This window comes from Hemitrygon akajei, chromosome 18, assembly GCF_048418815.1.
Source record: "Hemitrygon akajei chromosome 18, sHemAka1.3, whole genome shotgun sequence".
In the NCBI taxonomy this organism is placed as follows: Eukaryota; Metazoa; Chordata; class Chondrichthyes; order Myliobatiformes; family Dasyatidae; genus Hemitrygon; species Hemitrygon akajei.
In genome coordinates this window covers 24,608,370-24,634,882 of record NC_133141.1, presented here as the reverse complement: position 1 = coordinate 24,634,882, position 26,513 = coordinate 24,608,370, and the positions used below count along the sequence as shown (strand labels likewise).

Here is a 26,513-nt window from a genome sequence, read left to right as displayed (position 1 = left end):
GCAATGGCTTATACAACTTCAACATGACGTCCCAACTCCTGTACCTAACACTTAGAAGGTCATTGTGCCAAAAATTCTCTTTGCGACCCTATCTACCTGTGAAGCCTCTTTCAAGGAGTTATGGATCAGTATTTCCAGATGTCTTGTCAGAAATTGAACTGTCAAAGTGCACTACCATACCCTTGTCTGAATTAAATTTCATCTGCCAACACTCTGCTCTACTTTTCAACTGATCTATGTCCCACTGAAACCTAGACAACCTTCTTTGCTACTGGGACTCCACCAATTTTTGTGCCGCCTGTAAACTTACTAAACCTACCTCCAATATTCAAGTTAAATACCAGTCTCTGCAGTATGGCATTTGTTACAGCATCCACCACCCACCAAGCAAGCAGTAGCAAAGCCCCCAAAGAGAGACCATGATCTGTAGTACAGAAAAACTAATTGATCACCCAACCAGTTTGACATGCCACAGGCTCTCTCTTTACCTAATAAAAGGTCAGACAGCTGTCACATAGTGAGGGGGGAGACAAAAGCAAACAACTTGCTGATTTCCGGTTTAAAGTCTGCCGAGACTCGAGAATCGGCAGCAAACTCTTCCACCGTCAACTAGAGAAAGAGAGAGTGGTTTGCTGCGTACAGAGACCTCCAACAGCTAATCCGCTGTTCCCGATGTTTTTTTTCCTCATGGCACTTCAGTCATTGGCACAGGGATAGAATTGGCTCATCTACAAGGCCACAAAGTCTCAGAACCCTGAAGATGCACTTGCCTTCTAGACTGCAACCTTGTAGCAACTGGTCATTGAGTCCTGGGAGCAGGTCCCATCGCCGCAAAGGACTGCAGTTTGAGCACAGCTGCAAGTAAAGGACACTGTTAGAACCCATCCACCTTGAAAAGGGAAAAAGAGACATTAAAGGTAGAAATTAAGCTGTTTCTGCAGCTGAGCTTGAAGAAACTGTTCTTTAACACCATCATAGCTCCGCTCAAGTTCGGATCTAGATTAACACACATCAGATCCCTTGTCCAAAGCCTTACCAAAGTCCTCATAAAACACGCCTACTGCTCTGCCATTGCCAACTCTTCTTGTCACCACCTCAAAAAAAACTCGACCAGGTTTGTGAGACCTGATCTCACCTGCACGAGACCCAAATCCAAAATGAGAAGCCACGAATTTTAAATCGTCTCAAATTAACTTGAGTGAGAATTATATTTAAGTTTATTAACTAACAAGTGGTTAAAAAGTTTTCTACTACCAATAGATAAGAAGTGAACAGCATAGATGTATTTGAGTGGAAGCTAAATAATCAAAAAGGCAAAAAGAATAGGTTCATTTGATAGGGCTGGATGTATTTGATGGAAGGGGTTTCATGTCATTATAAACTGACAGACATTTGGACTGAATGCTCCTGTTCCAGTACCGCACGTTCCATGCTTTCAGTCAGGTATAATGTAGCTCCGGCTATTGCATCCATGTCTGATTTGTAGTTACAGAATATTTCAGCATTTCTCAGTCCATCACAGGCAAAGCACTTCCTCCATTGAATGCATTTACATAGAGGACTGCTGCAAGAAAGCAGCATCCAGTATCAAAGACCCCCACCATCCAGACCATGTACTCTTCTCGCTACTGCATTGGGCTGGAGATATAGAAGTCTAAGATCCCACACCACCAGGTTCAGGACCTACACTCATCAGGCTCCTGAGTGTGGATATATATGTATAATGTCTTCAAGAGATCACGAGGCTTTGTTTTACCGCATAAAATAATCTCTTGTATTCAATGCATATGATAGGAAACAAATGATTAGAAAGTTAGCAATTACAATGTCAATCCAAGAACATCTTATTTGAAACTTAAAGATGTAATACCCTAAAAAGCAGTATTTAAGCTGCCTATCCTCTGACTCTCCTATCAGATTTTTATCGAAACATAGAAAACCTACAGCACAATATAGGCCCTTCGGCCCACAATGCTGTGCCGAACATGTACTTACTTAGAAATTACCTAGGGTTACCCAAAGCCCTCTATTTTTCTAAGTTCCATGTACCTGTCCAGAAGTTTCTTAAAAGACCCAATTGTATCCTTCACCACCAACGTTGCTAGCAGCCCATTCCATGCACTTTCTGTGTATATATTAAAAAAAAAACTTACCCCTGACTTCTCCTCTGTACCTACCTCCAAGCACCTTAAAACTCTGCCCTCTCGTGTTAGCCATTTCAGCCCTGGGGAAAAGCCTCTGATTATCCACGTGATCAATGCCTCTCATCATCTTATACACCTCTATCAGGTCACCTTTTATCCTCCGCCCCTCCAAGGAGAAAAGGCCGAGTTCATTCAACCTGTTCTCATAAGGCGTTCTCCCCAATCCAGGCAACATTTTTGTAAATCTCCTCTGCACCCTTTCTGTGGCTTCCACATCCTTCTTGTAGTGAGGCGACCAGAACTGAGCACAGTACTCCCAAGTGGGGTCTGACCAGGGTCCTATAAAGCTGTAACATTACTTCTCAGTTCTTGAACTCAGTCTCAAGGTTGATGAAGGCCAATGCACCGTATACCTTCTTAACCACAGAGTCAGCCTGTGCAGCAGCTTTGAGTGTCCTATGGACTCGGAACGCCAAGATCCCTCTGATCCTCCACACTGCCAAGAGTCTTACCGTTAATACTATATTCTGCCATCATATTTGACCTACCAAAATGAACCACCTCACACTTACCTGGGTTGAACTCCATCTGCCACTTCTCAGCCCAGTTTTGCATCCTATCAATGTCCCACTGTAACCTCTGACACCCCTCCACTCTATCCACAACACCCCCAACCTTTGTGTTATCAGCAAGTTTACTAACCCATCCTCATCCAGGTCATTTATAAAAATAACGAAGAGAAGGGGTCCCAGAACAGATCCCTGAGGCACACCACTAGTGATCGACCTCAATACAGAATATGACCCATCTACAACCACTCTTTGCCTTCTGTGGGCAAGCCAATTCTGGATCCACAAAGCAAGGTCCCCTTGGATCCCATACCTCCTTACTTTCTCAGTAAGCCTTGCATGGGGTACCTTGACAAATGCCTTACTGAAATCCATATACACTACATCTGCTGCTCTACCTTCATCAATGTGTTTAGTCACATCCTCAAAAAATTCAATCAGGCTCGTAAGGCATGATCTGCCTTTGGCAAAGCCATGCTGACTAATCCTAATCATATTATGCCTCTCCAAATGTTCATAAATCCTGCCTCTCAGGATCTTTTCCACCAATTTACCAACCACTGAAGTAAGACTCACTGGTCTATAATTTCCTGGGCTATCTGTACTTCCTATCTTGAATAAGGGAACAACATCTGCAGCCCTCCAATCCTCTGGAACCTCTCCTGTCCCCATTGATGATGCAAAGATCATTGCCAGAGGCTCAGCAATCTCCTCCCTTGCCTCCCACAGTAGCTTGGGGTACATCTCATCTAGTCCTGGAGACTAATCCAACTTGATGCTTTCCAAAAGCTTCAGCACATCCTCTTTCTTAATGTCAATGTACTCAAGCTTTTCAGTCCGCTGTAAGTCATCCTGACAATTGCCAAGATCCTTTTCTGTAGTGAATACTGAAGTAAAGTATTCATTAAGTACAGTGGCTTGCAAAAGTTTGGGCACTCCTGGTCAAAATTTCTGTTACTGTGAATAGTTAAGTGAGTAGAAGATGAACTGATCTGATATAACCATATAACAATTACAGCATGGAAACAGGCCATCTCGGCCTTTCTAGTCCGTGCTGAATGCTTACTCTCACCTAGTCCCACCTACCTGCACTCAGCCCATAACCCTCCATTCCTTTCCTGTCCATATACCTATCCAATTTTTTTTAAATGACAAAATCGAACCTGCTTCTACCACTTCTACTGGAAGCTTGTTCCACACAGCTACCGCTCTCCGAGTAAAGAAGTTCCCCCTCGTGTTACCCCTAAATTTTTGCCCCTTAACTCTCAACTCAAGTCCTCTTGTCTGAATCTCCCCTACTCTCAATGGAAAAAGCCTATCCACGTCAACTCTATCTACACCCCTCATAATTTTAAATACCTCTATCAAGTCCCCCCTCAACCTTCTACACTCCAAAGAATAAAGACCTAACTTGTTCAACCTTTATCTGTAACTTCGGTGAAACCCAGGTGACATTCTAGTAAATCTCCTCTGTACTCTATTTTGTTGACATCTTTCCTATTAATCGGTGACCAGAACTGTACACAATACTCCAAATTTGGCCTCACCAATGCCTTGTATAATTTTAACATTACATCCCAACTCCTATACTCATTGCTCTGATTTATAAAGGCCAGCATACCAAAAGCTTTCTTCATCACCCTATCTACATTATAGTCCACCTTCAGGGAACTATGCACCATTATTCCTAGATCACTCTGTTCTACTGCATTCCTCAATGCTCTACCATTTACCATGTATGTCCTATTTTGATTAGTCCTACCAAAATGTAGCACCTCACACTTGTCAGCATTAAACTCCATCTGCCATCTTTCAGCCCACTCTTCTAACTGGCCTAAATCGCTCTGCAAACTTTGAAAACCTACTTCATTATGCACAACGCCACCTATCTTCATATCATCTGCATACTTGCTAATCCAATTTACCACCCCATCATCCAGATCATTAATGTATATGACAAACAACATTGGACCCAGTACAGATCCCTGAAGCACACCACTAGTCACCGGCCTCCAACCTGACAAACAGTTATCCACCACTACTCTTTGGCATCTCCCATCCAGCCACTGATGAATCCATTTTACCACTTCAATATTAATACCTAGCGATTGAACCTTCCTAACTAACCTTCTGTGTGGAACCTTGTCAAAGGCCTTACTTGAAGTCCATATAGACAACATCCACTGCTTTACCCTCGTCAACTTTCCTAGTAACCTCTTCAAAAATTTCAATAAGATTTGTCAAACATGACCTTCTATGCACAAATCCATGTTGACTGTTCCTAATCAGACCCTGTCTATCCAGATAATTATATATACCATCTCTAAGAATACTTTCCATTAATTTACCCACCACTGACGTCAAACTGACAGGCCTATAATTGCTAGGTTTACTCTTAGAACCCTTTTTAAACAATGGAACCACATGAGCAATACGCCAGTCCTCCGGCACCATCCCTGTCTCTAATGACATTTGAAATATTTCCATCAGAGCTCCTGCTATTTCTACACTAACTTCCCTCAAGGTTTCCTCAATCTCCAAAAGTCATAAAGTTAAAGATGAAACATTCTTTTCAACATTTTAAGCAAGATTAGTGCATTATTTTTGTTTTGTACAATTTTAGAGTGAGAAAAAGGAAAGGAGCACCATGCAAAAGTTTGGGCACCCCAAGAGATTTGAGCTCTCAGATAACTTTTACCAAGGTCTCAGACCTTAATTAGCTTGTTAGGGCTATGGCTTGTTCACAGTCATCATTAGGAAAGGCCAAGTGATGCAAATTTCAAAGCTTTATAAACACCCTGACTCCTCAAACCTTGTCCCAACAATCAGCAGCCATGGGCTCCTCTAAGGAGCTGCTTAGCAATCTGAAAATTAAAATAAATGATGCCGACAAAGCAGGAGAAGGCTATAAGATAGCAAAGTATTTTCAGGTAGCCGTTTCCTCAGTTCGTAATGTAATTAAGAAATGGCAGTTAACAGGAACAGTGGAGGTCAAGTTGAGGTCTGGAAGACCAAGAAAACTTTCCGAGAGAACTGCTCGTAGGATTGTTAGAAAGGCAAATCAAAACCCCCGTTTGACTGCAAAAGACCTTCAGGAAGATTTAGCAGACTCTGGAGAGGTGGTGCGCTGTTCTACTGTGCAGTGACACCTGCACAAATATGACCTTCATGGAAGAGTCATCAGAGGAAAACCTTTCTTGCATCCTCATCACAAAATTCAGCGTCAGAAGTTTGCAAAGGAACATCTAAACAAGCCTGATGCAGTTTGGAAACAAGTCCTGTGGACTGATGAAGTTAAAATAGAACTTTTTGGCTGCAATGAGCAAAGGTAATTTTGGAGAAAAAAGGGTGCAGAATTTCAAGAAAAGAACACTCTCCAACTGTTGAGCATGGGGGTAGATTGATCATGTTTTGGGCTTGTGTTGCAGCCAGTGGCATGGTGAACATTTTACTGGTAGAGAGAAGAATGAATTCAATTAAATATCAGCAAATTCTGGAAGCAAACATCACACTGTCTGTAAGAAAGATGAAGATGAAAAGAGGATGGCTTCTTCAACAGGATAATGATAATGATCCTAAACACACCTCAAAATCCATAATGGACTACCTCAAGAAGCGCAAGCTGAAGATTTTGCCATGGCCCTCACAGTCCCTGTGGATAGACCTCAAAAGAGCAGTGCATGCAAGACGGCCCAAGAATCTCACAGAACTAGAAGCCTTTTGCAAGGAAGAATGGGCAAATATCCCCCAAAGAAGAATTGAAAGACTCTTAGCTGGCTACAGAAAGCATTTACAAGCTGTGGTACTTGCCAAAGGGGGTGTTACTAAGTACTGACCATGCAGGATGCCCAAACTTTTGCTTCGGGCCCTTTTCCTTTTTTGTTATTTTGAAACTAAAAGTTGGAAATAAAAAAGTAATCTTGCTCAAAATATTAAAGAAATGTGTCATCTTTAACTTTATACCTTTTGGAAATCAGTTCATCTTTTACTTGCCTAGCTATTCACAGTAACAGAAATTTTGACCGGGGTGCCCAAACTCTTGCATGCCACTGTATCTCTGCTATCTCCTCCAGTTCTGTACACACTTTTCCACTGTCACACTTGATTGGTCCTGTTCTCTCACGTTTATCCTCTAGCTCTTCACATACCTGTAGAATGCCTTTGGGTTTTCCTTAACCCTGCTTGCCAAGGCTTTCTCATGGCCCTTTCTGGCTCTCCTAATTTCATTCTTAAACTCCTTCCTCTAGCAGTATAATCCTATAGATCTCCATCATTACTTAGTTTTTGAACCTTTTGCAAGCTTTTCCTTTCCTGACTAGATTTTTAACAGCCTTTGTACACCATGGTTCCTGTTCCCTACCATCCTTTCCCTGTCGCATTGCAATGTACCTATGCAGAACTCCACGCAAATACCCCCTGAACATTTGCCACATTTCTGCCGTACATTTCCCTGAGAGCAGCTGTTCCCAATTAATGCTTCCAAGTTCATGCCTGATAGCTTCATATTTCCCCTTACTCCAATTAAATGCTTTCCTAACTTGTCTGTTCCTATCTGTCTCCAATACTATAGTAAAGGAGATAGAATTGTGATTACTATCTCCAAAATGCTCTCCCACTGAGAGATCTGACACCGGAGCAGGTTCATTACCTGCTGTGAGAATCCAGATACTTGGTAAATGTGCGCACGACTGTTTGTACAGTGGGATGTTATCTTATTTGGGTGAAACCTTTAAAAGCCTATAGGCTTGCATGTGAGCTAAAGATTATAATTACAAATATACCAGTTACATTTGTAGGAATTACTTGGGATTTAACTTTGTCTTTGGAATTAATTAATTTGGTGGTTGGCCAATGGTGGCAGTGGAGATTTGGTTCAGTGGTTACTTTTGGGTGTGGAGAGGAGGGGTAGATATAGATTTCTTTCCTTGCCCAGACACAAGAGTTTGTAAAAATCTGTTGGTGAGCTTTAACAAAACTAAACTAATTTAAACCTAAAAGTTGGAAGTTTGCATGTAATTCATTATTTTCCCATTATTTACTGGAATCTGTTTGTCATGGTGATATTCTAGTAGTCAGTATTCACGTACGTATTCCTCAGTTAAATGTAGTTGGTGCAGATTGGAGTATTTTGTCTGGAAGATGATATAGATCTGATTGGTAACTATTTGTACATCATTAGTGAAGCTTATTGTTTGAAATATTTGATGTATTAATGCACATTATGTATAAACAGCATTTTACAACAAATCAGTTACCAAATAGACCAAATTCTTAGCTCTTGCTCTTGTACATTTTCTGTGCAATTTCATATTGGCCTGATTTTCTTTATCTCATTTCCAGTTGTGTCTTGCAGGCAGCTTTGTCGGTTGCTGAAAACTTTAATTCATGAATTTTATCTCCTTCCACCATCTACGTCAATTGTTACTGAAGCTGCGTGGGGGTGAATGAAATTCTCAGGTTCTCAATGGGATCATCATATCTTGCATTGAAATAGCTTAGCAATTTCAGAAAGAAAGCTTTGTTCTCTCCAGTATAATTGAGGCTCAGGACATGCATAGCACAAATGACTCAGACCAAGCTCTACTTGATAGTCTTAATCAGGGTCTTATTGAATTCTAAAACTTAAGTAAATGAGAAAACCAAATGAAGTTGTATGCAGTATGGTCCCAACTTACACAGTGTGTCTGAGTCATGTTGCTGCCATAACTTTTGTTGATGGATATAGTTTGCAGGACAAGAAATTCTGCACCCACTGAATACTCTTAGACATCATTGCTATACCTTTTTAAAATTTTAACGTTGAAGTAAGGTTAAAAGGCATTTGTTTGGGAAAGTTCTACATTTGCAGACCTAGACTAGTAATGAATTATAATTGTTTTTCCCTATCTAGATTGTATTGTTGTAAGGTTTGTAGGTTAAGCCTCAACTTCCCCCAACACCTGTGTTGATTGCCATGAAATTTAATGGTGTATGTGTCAAAATGAATCTGAAATAGCATGTACCAACCCTAACCTGACCCCTTATTTCAGCAACAAACTATATTCAGTGTTCTCTATACATTGCATGGATAACTTAAACAACATCTAGGGCTGAATTAGGCATGTATGTGGTCTCACATCAATGTGGTGATTACAGTCAAAGTATCCTTTGTTTTGGCAGTAGGAGCATGTACAAAGACTTCTGAACTTTAATTAAAGTTCTTCTATTTTACCATCACATGCTTCTTGTTTTCAACTAATAGCAGGATTGTTTGGTGTAGTTACAGATAGTTGTTGGCTCGCACCAGTTGGGGCTGGAGACAGAAGAGACAAAGGAATGAGAAGGCTATTAATGAAAGTAATTGACGTGTAATATTACAAGACTTAATTGGGCATCCAGTAGTGGAAAAATGACATTTTCCAAAAAAAAACTCTGCTGGAAAGATTCCAGGATAAACTTGCACCTTAGGCAGAGAAGTTTCCTGTAAAATAAGGATAATGAATATCAAGGGGTTTATTTAACACCTTGCTGGTAGATTGCAGTAAAATAACTAACTCAAATCTTTGTGTTAATGCGTGCAATATTCTAGATTCATCATTTCGAGTTACTCTTGTGGGATTTCTCCATTGTCTCTATGTAGCTGAAAATGCACACTGTTTGTAGTGTGCGTTTGCATTCCCCAATCCAAGTTTGCGGAAAATTATTATTGTGCTTTCAGTAAGTGTTTTTCTTACTAAATTAAACTATTACCGATTTGCCTTTTTATGATGCGCCAAAATACATGCCATTGTCTTGCTTCTGTAAGCCACTAATTTACAAAAGTTAGTTTATGTGTTGGAGGCTGAACTGTGATTTCTGTTGAATGACTAATGTTTCTTTTAAACAGTAGTTATTGCTTTTTGCTGTAATTATGATTTGATGCTTCTCATAGCTCTCCTCTTTTAACAGCAGTGCTGTATATTGTGTACTTCGTGCTCGTAGATCCTCTAGTCCTGGGTTGCAATTTCTTATGCTGAACAAAGATCAATAGAAGTTTCATTCCAGTACGGTTCACAAAAAGGTACGGAACTAATTTACTGCAATTCTAACCTGAACTGCCATAAATTTGTTCTGTACCTTTTTACTTCCAAAGCAATTGTTGACATTACCCATGCTCAGAATAATTTACACAGTACACCTTGGTGACAAAAAAAGGATTTTAGAAATTATTGACATTGCCTTAAGTTGAAGGTAACAATTCATTGTGTTATTGTTCCAAATGTATGTGTGATTTTTTTTGGTGTTGTAGGTGGATACAGGACAGAATACATTTAACACAGATGATGGGGAATGCCTGAAAGAATATGACGTCATCTTTTTTGTGCACTGGAAGTCTTAAGTGAAAGGTTTGACAGCCAGCAGGTTGCTGAATGTTAATTCCATTTTTTTTCTTACTGAGCAGCTGTCGTCATCTTCATGGTTTCCATAGCAACCCTTTCCTTCTCAGCAGCACGATATCTGAGGAAATGTTAACGGATTTATTCATGAGATTAGTTTTACATATATTCTGTTTAAACCTATTGTAAATCATAGTTTTATTCATTTGCAATATGCCTTCAAGATGTGTTATTTAGAGATGCCTTTTTAACTGTTCAGATCATTTAATGAAGCACTTTGAATTATTCACAGGAACTGTAATTGAATCTATATTTCACATGCTTAGGACTTCTTTTACTTTTTAATGTGGGGCTCAGTTACCATGCGTTGGTTGGATCATTCACCAGCAATTCAAAAAGCTTGAATGGTGCCATAAAATGGCAGTGCAGGTTATAATTTTGGTATGTAGAGAGGGGGAAGCCAGGGAGGATGCAGAGAATTAGCCTACTGCAGTAGTCTCTGCTGACACTTTTTCCTTCTCCCTCTGCTGGCAGTCCACAGAGGACCAACACCTTGCCTTCTTTTGCAGCCACCCCACCCTGCTTTCCCTGCCCCTTTTGCATCCCCCGCCCCTACGGCTCTTGCGGCTTGCTCTTCCTAGCTTTACTAGCTCTTGTCCAAAATTTTTATTTGCACATGTGCAAATGGTGAAAGGCCTTGATAGTGGATGTGGAGAAGATGTTTCCTACGGAGGGAGAGTCGTAAGACCAGAGGGGACAGCCTCAGAATAGAGGGGTGTCCTTTTTGAATGGAAATGAGGGGGAATTTCTTTAGCCAGAGAGTGCTGAATCTGTGGAATTCTTTGCTGCAGGTAGCTGTGGAGACCAAGTCTTTACTTGTATTTAAAGCAGAGGTTGGTAGTCTCTGGATTGGTCAGGGCATGAAGGGATATAGGTGAGGGAGGGGGTGAGAGGAGGTGGCAAGAGACTGGGACTGAGAGGAAAATTGGATCAGACATGATGAAATGGCGGAGCAGCCTTCGTGGGCCAAATGGCTTAATTCTGCCCCTATATCTTATAGTCTTGTTTATGAACAACATGTGTAACATCTCACTGGTAATTCCACAGTAGGAAATGGTTGCGTAGCAGTTAGCAATCGCTTTACATCGGCAATGATCACCGATTGGGATTTGGTTCCTGCTGCTGTCCGTAAGGAGTATGTATGTTCTCCCCTCATCTGCGTGAGTTTTCTTTGGGTGCTCTGATTTCCTCCCACATTTCAAAGGCGTATGGTTAGGGTTAGAGTTAGTAAATTATGGGCATGCTAAGTTGGTGCCAGAAGCATGATGATACGTGGGCTGCCACCAGCACAATCCCTGCTGATTTGATTTGATATAAATGACACATTTCACTGTATGTTTTGATGTATATGAGATAAATAAAACTTATCTTTATTTGTGCTTTCTGACACTATTATATATTTTAACTATTTCATTTAAATACTTAATTATGACTCCTTTTTCTTATCAAAATAATATGCAGTGAAAATGTACTTTTTGTCCATTAATGCTAAATTTTGGCTTCATGAAAATAACTAACTAATTTGCAAGGTGGTACTGACTGTCCTAACTTAGCATATGCTTATTCTGTTTAACTGTTAACTTATTTCCTTAAAACCATTAGGAATGCAATATGGTTTGCATCGGTTATTAGCAGGCACAATTGGTTTGGTGTTAGTATTTTTACACAAGTACATAAGAATCGAGAAAGAAACAAATAGCTCATTGGATTTCAATTTCATTGCTTTAGTTATTAGTAACAAAATAGATTTAAAGGAGATAACAGATGGTCTGTCAAATTTAAAGAAAAGATTTTACAATGTTTCTGAATTACTGTTTTTTAAAAAATGCTAAAGTGTTGGAGGATCAGATTTTGAACCTTTGTGTGTAATGGAAGAGATTTGTGTTCAGATTAGGTGTGTTAATAATGATAGAAAAATGGTGGTCTTAAAAAAGTGACATAATGATTTCATAGGCAGCCTTAAGTGCTGATAGAATAAAATAACTGTGCCTCACATAATAAATGCAGCACCATTATAACTGATTCCTGTGGTTCTGCAAATAATGCTATTTGCATAATAAATGAGAGAACATCAGTGGAGATTGTAATTGTAGGTACTTGAAAATTTTTAATTTGCAAATGAATTGCTTATATGTTTTGGGTTTCTGGTCATAACCCAGGATTAAATAAAGGGCATTGTCACATTTAATACACACCTGGAATATGTTAAACCCACAACAGGCATTTTCAGTAGTTAACCAAAGAGATGTACTACCGGTGGTCATTTTATTTGGTACTTCATGTACCTAATAAAGTGGCCACTGAGTTTGTTTGTGGTCTTCTGCTGCTGCAGATTATCCACTTCAAGGTTCGAAGTGTTGTGCATTCCCAGCACCTTCCTGTCAGCTTGACCTAGTCTGGCCATTCTCCTCTGACCTCTTTCATTATCAAGGCATTTTTGCTAACAGAAATGCCATTTACTGTGTGATTTTTGTTTCTTTTTTGCACCATTTTTTTAAAACTCTAGAGACTATTGTGCATGAAAATCCCAGGTTGTCAGCAAGTTCTGAGATGCCCTGTATGGTACCAACACTTATTCCACAGTCAAAATCATTTAGATCACATTTCTTCCCCATTCTGATGTTTGGTCTGAACAGCAATTGAACCTCTTGACCATGTCTGCGTGCTTTTATGCATTGAGTTGCTGCCAAATGATTGGCTGATTAGATATTCCCGCCATTGCCTGTATGGAGTTGGTATGTTTCAAGGTTTCAAAGGTGCATTTAATGTCAGAGAAATGTATACAATATACATCCTGAAATTCTTCTTCTTCGCAAACATCCACAAAAACAGAGGAGTGTCCCAAAGAATGAATGACAGTTAAATGTTAGAACCCCAAAGTACCCCCCAGCTCCCCCTTCCACGCATAAGCAGCAGCAAAGCAACAATCCCCACCCTCCCCCACCGAGAACTCAAGTGTGCTGCAAAGCATCAATAAAGACACAGACCTGCAGTACCCCCCAAAGACTACTCGTTCACCTGGTATTCGACATACCACAGTCTGTGTGTCTCACTCTCTCTCTCGCACTCACAGGAAAAAGAGTGTATCTATTTCACAGCGAGAGGGGAGACATAACGAACAACTGGCTGATTTATGATGTAAAAAGTCTATTGCATCGCTTTTTCCAAGCTCTGCTCAAAGAACTCGGGTCTCTGGGCGCACAGCCAGAGATCTTCTGTCTCCCATGACATACCAATTTCCTGCATGCATTCTTGCCGAGGCACTGACCTTGAGTCCGCCCACCTCCAGACTACAAAATCCCGAAATTCCGAAGGTGAGCTAATCTTCTAGGCCGTGTACTTGGTATATCGAATATTGGCCAGTCGTGAGACTCCGAGAGCGTGTCCATTCCCGCAAAGAACCGAAATCAGCGTGCAACTCCAGGTCAGGGTCTTCAAAAGAACCCCGAAAGGGAAAAATAGAGATATTAAAGATAGAAATAAAGCTGTTTCTGAAGATGCAAGCAAAGAAGTTGCCATTAGGCACCATTGTTTCTCGTAAGCTCACCAGATCCACATCCTCAGTGTGATTCACCCCTTCACTGAGTGGGTTTTCTCTGGTTTCCTCCTACAGCCCAAAGATGTACTGCTTTGTAGGTTAATTAGTCTTTGTAAATTGTCCTGTAATTAGGCTTGGGTTAAATCAGGAGTTGCTGGAAAGGCCTTTTCTATGGTGTATCAGAGAAATTCTGCAGATGACTCAGCAATAGTTGGGTGTATAAAGGGAGAACGGCAGGATGAATTCAGGGCCCTGGTGGAGGACTTTGTTGAAAGGTGCAAGCTGAATCATCTGCAGCTCAACATCAGTAAAACAAAGGAGATGGTGATGGACTTTATGAAGACCAAGCCTGCACTGCTACCTGTTACTATGACGGTGAGGATGTGGATGTGGTGAGGACCTACAGATACCTGAAGGTGCACCTGGATGACAGATTTGAGTGGAGTACCAAACACAGAGGCTGTTTACAAGAAGGGCCAGAGTCACCTCTATTTCCTGATACCACAATCCTGATTGAGAAGTTACAGAACCTGGGCCTCTGTACCTCCCTCTGCAATTGGATCCTCGATTTCCTAACCGGAAGACCACAATTTGTGCAGATTGGTGATGACATCTCCTCCTCGTTGACTATCAACACTGGTGCACCTCAGGGGTGTGTGCTTAGCTCTACTCTCTACTCTCTACTCTCTATATACACATGACTGTGTGGCTAGGCATAGCTCAAACACCATCTACAAATTTGCTGATGATACAACCATTGTTCATAGAATCTCAGGTGGTAACGAGAGGGTGTGTAAGAGTGGATACACCTACTAGTGGAGTGGTGCAGCAGCAACAATCTGGCACTCAACGTCAGTAAGATGGAAGAGCTGATTGTGGATTTCAGGAAGGGTAAGACGAAGGAACACATACCAATCCTCATAGAGGGATCAGAAGTGGAGAGAGTGAGCAGCTTCAAGTTCCTGGGTGTCAAGATCTCTGAGGATCTAACCTGGTCCCAACATATCGATGTAGTTCTAAAGAAGGCAAGACAGCGGCTATACTTCATTAGGAACTTGAAGAGATTTGGTTTGTCAACAGATACACTCAAAAACTTCTATAGTTGTATCGTCGAGAGTATTTTGACAGGCTGCATCACTGTCTGGTATGGAGGGGCTACTGCACAGAACCGAAAGAAGCTGCAGAAGATTGTAAATCTAGTCAGCTCCATCTTGGGCACTAGCCTACAAAGTATCCAGGACATCTTTAGGGAGCGGTGTCTCAGAAAGGCAGCGTCCAATATTAAGGACATCCAGCACCCAGGGCATGCCCTTTTCTCACTCTTACCATCAGGTAGGAGGTACAGAAGCCTGAAGGCACACACTCAGTGACTCAGAAACAGCTTCTTCCCCTCTGCCATCCGATTCCTAAATGGACATTGAACCCGTGAACACTACCTCACTTTTTAAATATATATTATTACAGTTTTTTGCATGATTTTTTAATCTATTCAATATACATATTGTAATTCATTTACTTATTATTATTGTTATTATTTTTTTCTTCTATATGATATATTGCATTGAACTGCTGCTGCTAAGTTAACAAATTTCATGACGCAGGCCGGTGATAATAAACCTGATTCTGATTCTGACTTCATGAGGAAACTGGGGTCCTTTAGTGTATGCAGCCTCTCCTTCACATGTTCTACCAGTCTGTTTTCACCATTACAATCTTCTATGCAGTGGTGTGCTAAGGCAATGGCAGCAACATGGGTGATGCCAAAAGGCTTAATAAACTGTTTAGAAAGGCTGGCCCTGTTATAGGAGACAAACTGGACACACTGGAGGCTGTGGTAGAACGAAGGATGCTACGGAAAATCCTGGCAATTCTGGACAATGTTTCTCAACCCCTGCATGCCACCTTGGCTGAACAGTGGAGCACTTTAGGTAATAGACGAAGACAACTGCACTGCTCCAAAGAGCGCTGCATGAGGCCATAGCTGGAGAAGTGATCTTGTAATCTTTGACTTGTAAATCTTGTACATCTTATTTTTAAAATGACTTGTTTTTATTCTCTCTTCTCTTCTAATATTTGTATATCTGTGCACTTGTAATGCTACTGTGACGCTGTAATTTCCTTTGGGATCAATAAAGTATCTATTTATAAATAAAAATAAATACTTGCATTAACATGCAGGTGTACCTAAGTGTGTATATTATGTATGTTTTTATAGTGGATCCTTGACAGTGGCATTTGCCTTTATTCTTTGAATTCAGACTCAGAAAGCATTTTTATCTTAAGAAACCTGTTTGAAATCCTTCCAAGTGTATATAAATTACTAAGCCTTTTCACAGCTTAGGGATAATGATCTCCACAAATGAACAAAGTAGGTCTCCTTAAAAGTTTTGTCTTCCCAAAATGGAAGCAATTTTCTAGTAACTTCACTCCATGGATCTCTACTGATTGCTGTTTTAGAAAGCCCACAGCAACACATGATGAACACAGAATGGATGTTGCTGTTGATTTCTGCTTCTTTTGTTGAATATTCTGTGTCAAACTTTATTCATTAATATACCAGTACTTCATGGAAAGACCATACTTTAAGAATCTTGACCATCCTGAGGTTGAATGGATTCTCACAATTCCTCCTTGCCTTATTTTCAATTGTAGTCGCTGTCCTCTCAAGAAAATTTAGCACTGAGAGCAAAAGTTCTCAAGAACTTTTTGATGGATAGAGATGTATGTTAACTGAGACATTTCTGTTGTCTTCACAGGAAGCACAGGAGAGATAACGGCATGCTTTGACCACAGACATACTGTACTCAATCCAGAAAACTTCACAAGTATCATCAACATGAGATACACATATATCAACACTGAACAAGTCCCGTTCCATTGAGAAATCACTTCTTGACCAGAAAGTTTGCTTTTTATGTGATACGGGTTTAGCACAAAATTACAACAGGCTGCAGCTTCTGGTAAGACTTTTATGCAAGGTTTCCTGTATGAGCTTCATTTGCCTAGATATTGTGTGTTGTTTTAGAATTTCTGTTTAAGTAGAAGTCCAGAATGGGCCCTGACAGGTTTTCTTAGATGTTTCAAAATGTCACCATTTAAATTTTTGTTTCAGGAATTATTTCTCCACTTAAGAATTTAGGTCTTTCATTTTCTTTTCCAAATGGCAAGTTACAGTTGAGTGAGGCAGCTAACTGGTTGAATGAGCAGAACAATGGTAGATGAATCTTCCTAAACCTTGATCCATTGATATGTAATATGCAACCTAGGTTTTGTTTTGGGAGAAATGGGTACCCCATACACTTTGCTGTGGAAACGGTCTAGGGTGAAGGAGAAAAGATCTTGACATTGCTCACAATATAGGCTAATGCAATTCTGTGCACACAACTTGAATACAAACAGCAGAAAGTTGTGATTGAACTGCACTTTGCTTCATTTGGACTCTTCTTTGAGAGTTTTTCCAATTGCAGTCACTGAGGGATATAGTAGAAAAAGCCATAAGGTTGACCTCTAGCATCAAGACATATGAGGAAGTATAAAAAAGACTTGGCTTTTTCAGTCTTCAGTGGTGACATCTCAGAAGTGAGCTTGTGTTTAAAATTATGAACACTTTGGACTTGTGTTCTAAATAAGAAATAGTTTTGCACATGTGCAAGACCAAAAGGCCACCGGTTCAAATTGTAAAACACAAATTTTAGGACTGATTCAGTGACCTATATATGGATCATACTCTTAAAGTACTGGAGCTTAAAACCTGTGATTCATGTAAAGGTCTTTCAGCTGTTGCACTAGTGCAGATTAGGTTGAGGTTGGCAGGGTGCGAGGAGAAGAGCCAGGGGAAATATTCATGCTTGACTAAGGTGGGCCATGGGTAATCCAGTCTTTCAATTAGTTAACTGACACTCTGGCATCAAGTTTGTTTACAGGTATATTGAGGTTGCACATCGTGATGGATTGCAAGTTCTACTATGCTCGGGAATGGCCAGTGTTGTTGTCAATCTGGTTTAAATGCTTAATATGTGATTCAAAATTGTTTATTGTCATTCTTCAGTACACAAGTGTAAAGGTGAACAAAATGATTGTTACTTTGGATCTGATGCAGCATAAAAAGCAAAAAAATACAATAAATATAAATATAAAAGCAATCCTATAAAACACAACGTACAAGTAACACTAATTGTATACACATAAAGTGACGCACAGTGATCTGTCTGTAGTGGTCATGGGATGGATTAATGGGTGGAGGTGTTGATCAGCTTGACAGCTTGGGGGAAGTAACTGATTTTGAGTCTAGTGATCCTGGCATAGATGCTGTGTAGCCATTTTCCTTATGGGAGTGGGATAAACAGTCCAGAAATGGGGTTGGAGAGATCCTTCATGATAATGCTAACTGATATTGATATGATAAGCTCCAAGACCTTGGCCTCAATATCTCTTTGTGCAACTGGATCCTCGATTTCCTGACTTGCAGACCCCAGTCAGTTCGGATTGTCAACAACATCTCCTCCACGATCTCTATCAGCACAGATGCACCACAGGGCTGTGTGCTTAGCCCCCTGCTCTACTTGCTTCATATTTATGACTGTATGGCTAAGCACAACTCCAGTGTCGTGTTTAAGCTTGCTGATGACACCTCTGTTGTAGGTCGATTCAAAGGTGGCGATGAGTCAGCATATGGGAGGGAGATTGAAAATCTGGTTGAGTCGTGCCACAACAACAACCTCTCTCACTCAATATCAGCAAGACCAAGGAGCTGATTATCGACTTTAGGAGAAGGAAAATAGAGATCCATGAGCCAGTCATCATCGGAGGATCAAAGGTGGAGAGGGTCAGCAATATTAAATTTGATGTTGATATTTCGGAGGACCTGTCCTGCGCCCAGCATGTAAGTGCAATTACAAAGAAAGCAAGACAGTACCTCTACTTCCTTAGCAGTTTCTGTGCAGTGGAGAGTATATTGACTGGCTGCATCACAGCCTGGTATGGAAATACCAATGCCCTTGAATGGAAAATCCTCCAAAAAGTAGTGGATACGGCCTAGTGCATCACAAGTAAAGCCCTACCCACCATTGAGCACATCTACATGAAATGCTGTTGCCGGAAAGCAACATCCATCACCAGGGACCCCCACCACCCAGGACGTGCTCTCTTCTCACTGCTGCCATCAAGAAGATGATACAGGATCCTTAGGACTCACCCCACCAGGTTCAGCAACAGTTTATTACCCCTCAACCATCAGGCTCTTGAACCAAGGGGATTACTTCAATCAATTTCACTTGCCTCATTATTGAAATGTTCCCACAACCTATGGACTCACTTGCAAGGATTCTTCATCTTGTGTTCTCAATATTTGTTGCTTATTATTTATTATTGCTTTCTTTTTGTGCTTGAACAGTTTGTTGTCTTTTGCACACTGGTTGAACAGGTTGGTGTAGTCTTTCATTGATTCTGTTATGGTTATTAATCTATGGATTTATTGAGTAATCCTGAAAGACAAAATCTCAGGGTTTTATATGGTGATATATTTGGACTTTGATAACAAATTTACTTTGAACTTTTTCTGGCACTTTTCTGTACATACATCCTTGACGGTGGGTTTGCTGGTGACAGTGATGATAAAGGATATGCATTTATATGGACCCTTTTGTCACTTGAGACTCTGCAAAGTGCTTCATACCAATGCAGTTCATTTTTATGTGGTGACATTGTAATGTATGAAAGTGGTAGTTAATTTACCCACAGTGTATTCAACCGGACAGCTGTATGGTAACACACTTCAAAAGAGAGGATTGAGAAATAAATATTGTCTTAAGACACCAGGAATAATTTCAGTGCTCCAATTCAAAATGTATTTTGGAATCTTTTGTATTGACCTGAGCACACAACTTTGGTTTTACATCTCAAGGTTATATCTCTGTCAGTGTAGAATTCACTTAGTTCTGCACTAATGTGAGAGTTTAGATTACATTTTCAAGTATCTGCAATGGGATTTGAATGCATGACCACTTGAATCAGACAAGAATAGTTCCACTGAACCAAGGGTGACATTTTTGTCGAACTCAATCTTTTTTTTAAAAAAAATTATCGTTTCAATGACAAAAAAGAAATTTGATTAGTTATCACCAAGCGTCTGTTTCCCAAGTAGTGGTTATGTGTGTCGGAGAATATGGCTAACGTAGAGAACAGTGTGCATTGATTGGGTGCCACAACAATCAAAATATTTTTACTTTTGTTATTTACATTTTCTCAAGAAGCTCTTGGTATCTGTTACAGGTTTCTGCTGTGTAGCACACCCTTAACTATTTTCACATTCTGAAGATGTCAAATAGTAACAATACTCAAGAAACTCTGGAAATTATGAAGGAATCTGAAAAGAAATTGGTGGAGGAATCTTTAATTAGAAATAAATCTGCATGCCGAACGTCAAGTAAAGAGGAGTTGGAAAAAGATGGCGAAGACCCAAATGCACAGCAAGAGTTCCAGGTGAGAAACTCGTGCTGTGATATCTCTGCCTGTTTTGCAATTGTAAGCTGCTTTGACAAACATTCACCTTCTGTGGTTTTAAGATGATTACACAGTATCTTTGACAGTGCATGTAAAATTTGTGATTGATAGTATTTTCATGAATCGTAGAGTCTCAAAAGCAGGCCCATTTAGCCCACCTTGTCCATGCCTATCTTTGCTCAATCGATTTGGCTGAAATAGGCCCAAATTCCTGTACATCTTTCCTATCCAAGTACCTGTACAAACAACTTTTAAACATTAATTGTATCTATCTCCACTACCCCCTCTGGCAGCTAATTTCAGATAGAAATACCGTGTAGGAAAGTGTAAGGTCACACAGGGAGCAAAATCAGAAATCACAGGGGCAAAAGAGCTAGGGAGTTCTTTTGCAGGATTTCCTAAGGTTTAACTTGCAGGTTGAGTCAGTGGTAAAGAATGCAATGTCAGCATTCATGTGGAAATAACTAGAACATAAGAGCAAGGATGTAATGCTGAGGCTTAATAATGCATTGGTCAGACCACACTGGAAGTAATGTGAGGAGCTATCTAAGAAAGCATGTGCTGGCATTGGAGAGGATCCAGAGGAGGTTCATGAGAATGATTGCAGCAATGGATGGGTTAAGGTAGGAAGAGCATTGATGACTTTGGCCCTGTACTTGCTGGAGTTTAGAAGAATGAGGGCTGATCTCCTTAACCTACCAAGTAGTTAAAGGACTAGATCGTGAACGTGGAGAGGATGTTTCTTATAGTGGGAGTGTCTACGACCAGGGACACAGTCTCAGAATAGAAGGATGCATTCATGCATATTCATGTATGGTTGAATGACAATTGAACTTGAACCTGAACCATTATCATGGAAAAGATCCCAATGATCTGAAAACCTGAAGCGCTCCCTTCTCAACCAGCTGGTTAGTCCTTCATTCATCTGTCCTATCTTACTGTTGCTATGCTCACTATCATGTGGCACAGGGAGTGATCCTGGGCTTACAACTTTGGAGGTCTTGGTTTTTCAACTTTCTATCTAACTCTTTGAATTCCCTTTGCAGGATCTCATCTTTCCTCTTACCAATGTTATTAGTACCAATATGGGCCATGCCACTGGCTGCTCACCCTCCCCTTTTGGAAAATTCTGTACCTGCTCAGAAATGTCCTTGACCCTGGCACCAGGGAAGCAACACCCTATCTTACAGTCTTGCTCAAAGTGACAAAAATGCCAGTTTCTGCCCATCTATCAAGTCTCATATCGTTACTGCAATCTAGACTTTGTCCTTTCCTGCTGTACAGCAGAGCCAGTTGTGGTGCCACCAATTTGGCTGCTACTGCTTTCCACTGAGAAGCCACTCACCCTGACAGCATCCAAAACTGTATACCTGTTAAAAGGGGTATTACCACAGCGGGCTCCAGCATTGCCTGCCTGTCCTCCTTCACAGTCAGTCATCCATCTACTTTCTGGCTGTATCTACGGCGTGAATACTTCCCTGAAACTCCTATCTCTTGACACTTCCCGTGTGCTCCTTAGAGTCCAACTGCTGCTCTCGCCAATCCACATAGAACCACAGAACACTACAACACAGGAAGCAGGCCATTCGGCCCTTCTAGTCTGTGCTGAAACTTTATTCCGCTAGTCCCATTGACCTGCACCCAGTCCATAACCCTCCAATTTATTCTTAAAATTTAAGAGTGAGCCTGCATTTACCATGTCAGATGGCAGCTCGTTCCACACTCCCACCACTGTCGGGTGAGTGAAAAAGTTCCCCGTAATGTACTCCCTAAACCTTTCCACTTTCACCCTAAAGCCATGTCCTCTCGTATTTATATCTCTTAATCTAAGTGGAAAGAGCCTACTCGCATTTACTCTGTCAAAATCCCTCATAATTTTGTAAACCTCTATCAAATCCCCCCTCATTCTTCTAACCTGTTCAATCTTTCCCTGTAACTCAACTCCTGAAGACCTGGCAACATCCTAGTAAATCTTCTCTGCACTCTTTCAATCTTACTGATATCCTTCCTATAGTTAGGTGACCAGAACTGTACACAATACTCCAAATTTGGCCTCACCAATGTCTTATATAACCTCACCATAACATCCCAACTCCTATACTTAATACTTTGATTTATGGATGCCAGGATGCCAAAAGCCTTCTTTACAACCTTGTCTACCTGTGACACCACTTTCAGGGAATTATGTATCTGAACTCCCAGATCCCTTTGTTCCTCCACACTCCTCAGTGCCCTACCATTTACTGTGTATGTCCTACCTTGATTTGTCCTTCCAAAATGCAACACCTCACACTTGTCTGCATTAAATTCCATCTGCCATTTTCTGGCACATTTTTCCAGTTGGTCCAGATCCCTCTGCAAGCTTTGAAAGCCTTCCTCGCTGTTCACAATGCCTCCAATCTTAGTGTCATCAGCAAACTTGCTGATCCAATTTACTACAGTATCATCTAGATTATTGATATAGACAACAAACAACAATGGTCCCAGCATAGATCCCTGAGGCACACCACTAGTTACAGGCCTCCAGACTGAGAAACAATCATCCACTACCACTCTCTGTCTTCTCCCACACAGCCAATTTTGAATCCAGTTTACAACCCCTCCATGGATACCTAGTGTCTGAACCTTCTGAACTAACCTCCCATGTGGGACCTTGTCAAAGGCCTTACTAAAGTCCATGTAGACAACATCCACAGCCTTTCCTTCATCTACTTTCTTGGCAACCTCCTCGAAAAACTCTGCAAGATTCGTTAAATACGATCTACCACGCACAAAGCCATGCTGGCTATCCTTAATCAGCCCTTGACTGTCCAAATACTTGTATATCCGATCTCTCAGAACACCTTCCAATAATTTACCTACTACTGATGTCAGGCTCACCGGCCTGTAATTACCTGGTTTACTTTTGGAGCCTTTTTTTAAACAATGGAACAACATAGCTACCCTCCAATCCTCTGGCACCACACCCGTGGCTAAGGACATTTTAAATATTTCTGCCAGGGCCCCTGCAATTTCTACATTAGTCTCTCTCAAGGACCGAGGAAATATCATGTCAGGCCTAGGGGATTGTCTACCTTTATTTGCTGTAAGGCAGCAAGCACCTTCTCCTCTTTAATCTCTATATGTTCCATGACACATACTGCTTGTTTCCCATCCTTCCATATATGCTATGCCAGTTTCCTGAGTAAATACTGATGCAAAAAAAACTGTTTAAGATCTCTGAACATGTTCTGAGAGGAGCTGCAGTTGGACACACTTCCTGTAGATGTCATTGTTAGGGGCAATTGACTGCACTCTGATCTCCCACATTTCACAGGAATAGTATACCATTTTGCTTGTTGCCATTACTAGCCCTCTAGTAACGACTCAAATAAAAGTAAAGGAAAATCTTTACCTTGCTTTATCACCTTCGCCACTTAGCCATTTGATGACCCATCTCTTGTCAAATTCTCTGCACTTTGACCTGAAGTAGCTGCTCAAACTGACTGCTCTTGCTAGACATATCTCAAAGATAAGATTATCATATGCAAAAGGGCACGGTAGCAGGTGGTTAGCATGATGCTTACAGCTTGAAGATCCCAGTTCAATTGTGATACTGTCTGTAACAAGTTTGTACATCCTTCCTGTGAGTATGTGGGTTTTCTCTGGGTGCTCTGGTTTCCTTCCACAGTCCACAGGTACTGGTTAATTGGTCATTGTGATTAGGCTTGGGTTAAATAGGTGGATTGCTAGGTGGTGTGGCTTGTTGGGTTGGAAGGCCTGACCATGCTATATCTCTAAATAAAATTTTAAAAATACTTTTGTGCATAGGTGCAATGAAAAGCTTACTTGCAGCAGCATTACATGCACATTTGCATCAGTTAAGCAGCATTCACAAGGAAAAATTAAACATACAAAATTTATCCAAGAAATCAAAATTAGAACCAAAAATACTAATTTAGTACAAAGTGATGAAGGTGGTCATAGTGTTCCTGGACTAGTGATTAGAGTTGTACCAGTTGGCTTAAAAACTGAATGGTTGAAGGGTGAATCTGGTGTGGTGTGAGACCTCAGGCTTCTGTACCTCCCTCTTATGTTTATAGCTCTTGTAGGCCTTGCTTTGCTCCCTTTTGCTCTCTCTCCAGTAACTATCAACCATTAAAACAACAACACACACAAAATGCTGGTGGAACACAGCAGGCCAGGGTCTGACGAAGGGTCTCGGCCCGAAACGTCAACAGCGCTTCTCCCTATAGATGCTGCCTGGCCTGCTGTGTTCCACCAGCAATTTGTGTGTGTTGTTGTTTGAATTTCCAGCATCTGCAGATTTCCTTGTATCAACCATTAATTTCATTTTAGACTGGACACTATAGAAATATGTTTGCTAGCTGTATACACTGCTTCTTGAAAGGAGCTTGGACCACCTTAAATACACTAACGTCTTTCAGTCCAAACACGTACAAAATCATTCTTACTCTTGCATTTCAAGAGTGATTCTGGTTTAAGATGATGCTGGTGAAGTTCTGTGACTATTTGCTGGCAGCAAATAAAACAAATAAAAACAACTAAATACTTTATTGATCACTCTTTTTCTGGTAAACAATCACTGCAAACAGTAGCCTGTAACTTCCCTGTCGGAGTTGAGCTTTTGATCCGCCTGTACACATGAGCATTTTTGTGGTGTGAACTGAAGTCTCAAAGGTGCATGATGGTTGCGGTGAGGTGCATACATGCTGAACTGAGGTGTTGGATTCTGGGCCGGAGAGTAGGAAATGATCCAGTGTATGTCCAATCCTTATACACTTCAATTCCTGATCCAGAAGGCCTCAAAGCCCTCCGCTACTTTCTTGACAATAGACCTCACCAGTTCCCCAACACCATCACACATCTCCGGTTGGCGGAACTGGTACTCACACTTAATAACTCCTCTTTTGGCTCTTCCCACTTTCTTCAGACCAAGGTGTAGCTATGGGCACTTGCATGGGCCCCAGCTATGCCTGCCTCTTCGTGGGTTATGTGGAACAGTCTATGCTCCAACTCTATACTGGTACTGCTCCCCAACTTTTCCTTCGCTTTGCCTCTAACTTTCACCCAGCCCTCAAATTCACTTGGTCCATCTCGGACACTTCTCTCCCCTTACTCAATCTCTCGGTGTCCATCTCTGGAGACGGACTGTCCACTGACATATTCTATAAATCCATGGACTCTCATAACTACCTCGACTATACCTCTTCCCACCCTGCCAAATGTAAAAATGCTATTCCCTATTCCCAGTTCCTCCGTCTCCGCCGCATCTGCTCCCAGGATGAGGCTGTCCATTCCAGGACATCTCAAATGTCCTCTTTCTTTAAGAATCATGGTTTCCCTTCTGCCGTCATCTATGATGCCCTCACCTGCATCTCCTCCATTTCCTGCACTTCGGCCCTCACCCCATCCTTCCGTCACCACAACAGGGACAGGGTTCCCCTTGTCCTCACCTACCACCCCACCAGCCTCCGGATCCAGCATTTTATCCTCCGCAACTTCTGCCACCTTCAACAGGACCCCACCACTAAGCACATCTTTCCCTCTCTACCCCTCTCCGCTTTTCGCAGGGATCGTTCCCTCCGCAACTGCCTGGTCCACACGTCCCTCCCCACAGATCTCCCACCTGGTACTTATCCCTGCAAGCGTAAGTGCTACACCTCCCCTCTTACCACCATTCAGGACCCCAAGCAGTCCTTCCAGGTGAGGCAACACTTCACTTGTGAGTCTGTTGGGGTAATCTATTGCATCTGGTGCTCCCGGTGCGGCCTCCTCTACATCAGCGAGACCCGACGCAGATTGGGGGACCGCTTCGTCGAGCACCTCCGCTCCGTCCGTCACAACAGACAAGATCTCCCGGTTGCCACCTACTTCAATTCTGCTTCACGTTCCCATTCGGATATGTCCGTACATGGCTTCCTCTACTGCCATGATGAGGCCAAATTCAGGTTGGAGGAGCAACACCTTGTATATCGTCTGGGTAGTCTTCAGCCCCTTGGTATGAACATCGAATTCTCCAACTTCCAGTAATTCCCTCCCTCTCCCTTCCCCTATCACACTTTCACTCTGCCTCCTCTTCTAGCTGCCTATCACCTCTCTCATGATTCTGCCGCCTTCTACTACCCATAGTGCTTTCCCCTTACATTCCTTCTTCACCTTTCCTGCCTATCCTCTCCCTGCTTCCCCTCCCCCACCCCTTGCTCTTTCCTCTGATTGGATTTTCACCTGGCACCTTCCACCCTCCCACCACCTTCTTTATGGGGCCCCTGTCCCCTCCTCCTTCAGTCCTGATGAAGGGTCTCGGCCCGAAACGTTGACTGCTCATTTCCACGGATGCTGCCCG

At 41.5% G+C, this 26,513-nt stretch overlaps 1 protein-coding gene across 7 annotated transcripts in view; it reads left to right on the top strand.

Annotated features, from left to right (window-relative positions):
* The window catches only part of r3hdm2 (R3H domain containing 2), a 294,373-nt gene that overhangs the window by 92,080 nt on the left and 175,780 nt on the right, over positions 1 to 26,513 (top strand). For all 7 annotated transcript variants that reach the window (XM_073071109.1, XM_073071106.1, XM_073071107.1 and 4 more), the window contains exons 2-3: positions 16,423 to 16,626; positions 19,937 to 20,146. In XM_073071109.1, coding sequence (XP_072927210.1) covers positions 19,982 to 20,146 — 165 coding nt within the window. In that variant the 5' untranslated portion in view covers positions 16,423 to 16,626; positions 19,937 to 19,981. The remainder of the gene's footprint in view (positions 1 to 16,422; positions 16,627 to 19,936; positions 20,147 to 26,513) is intronic.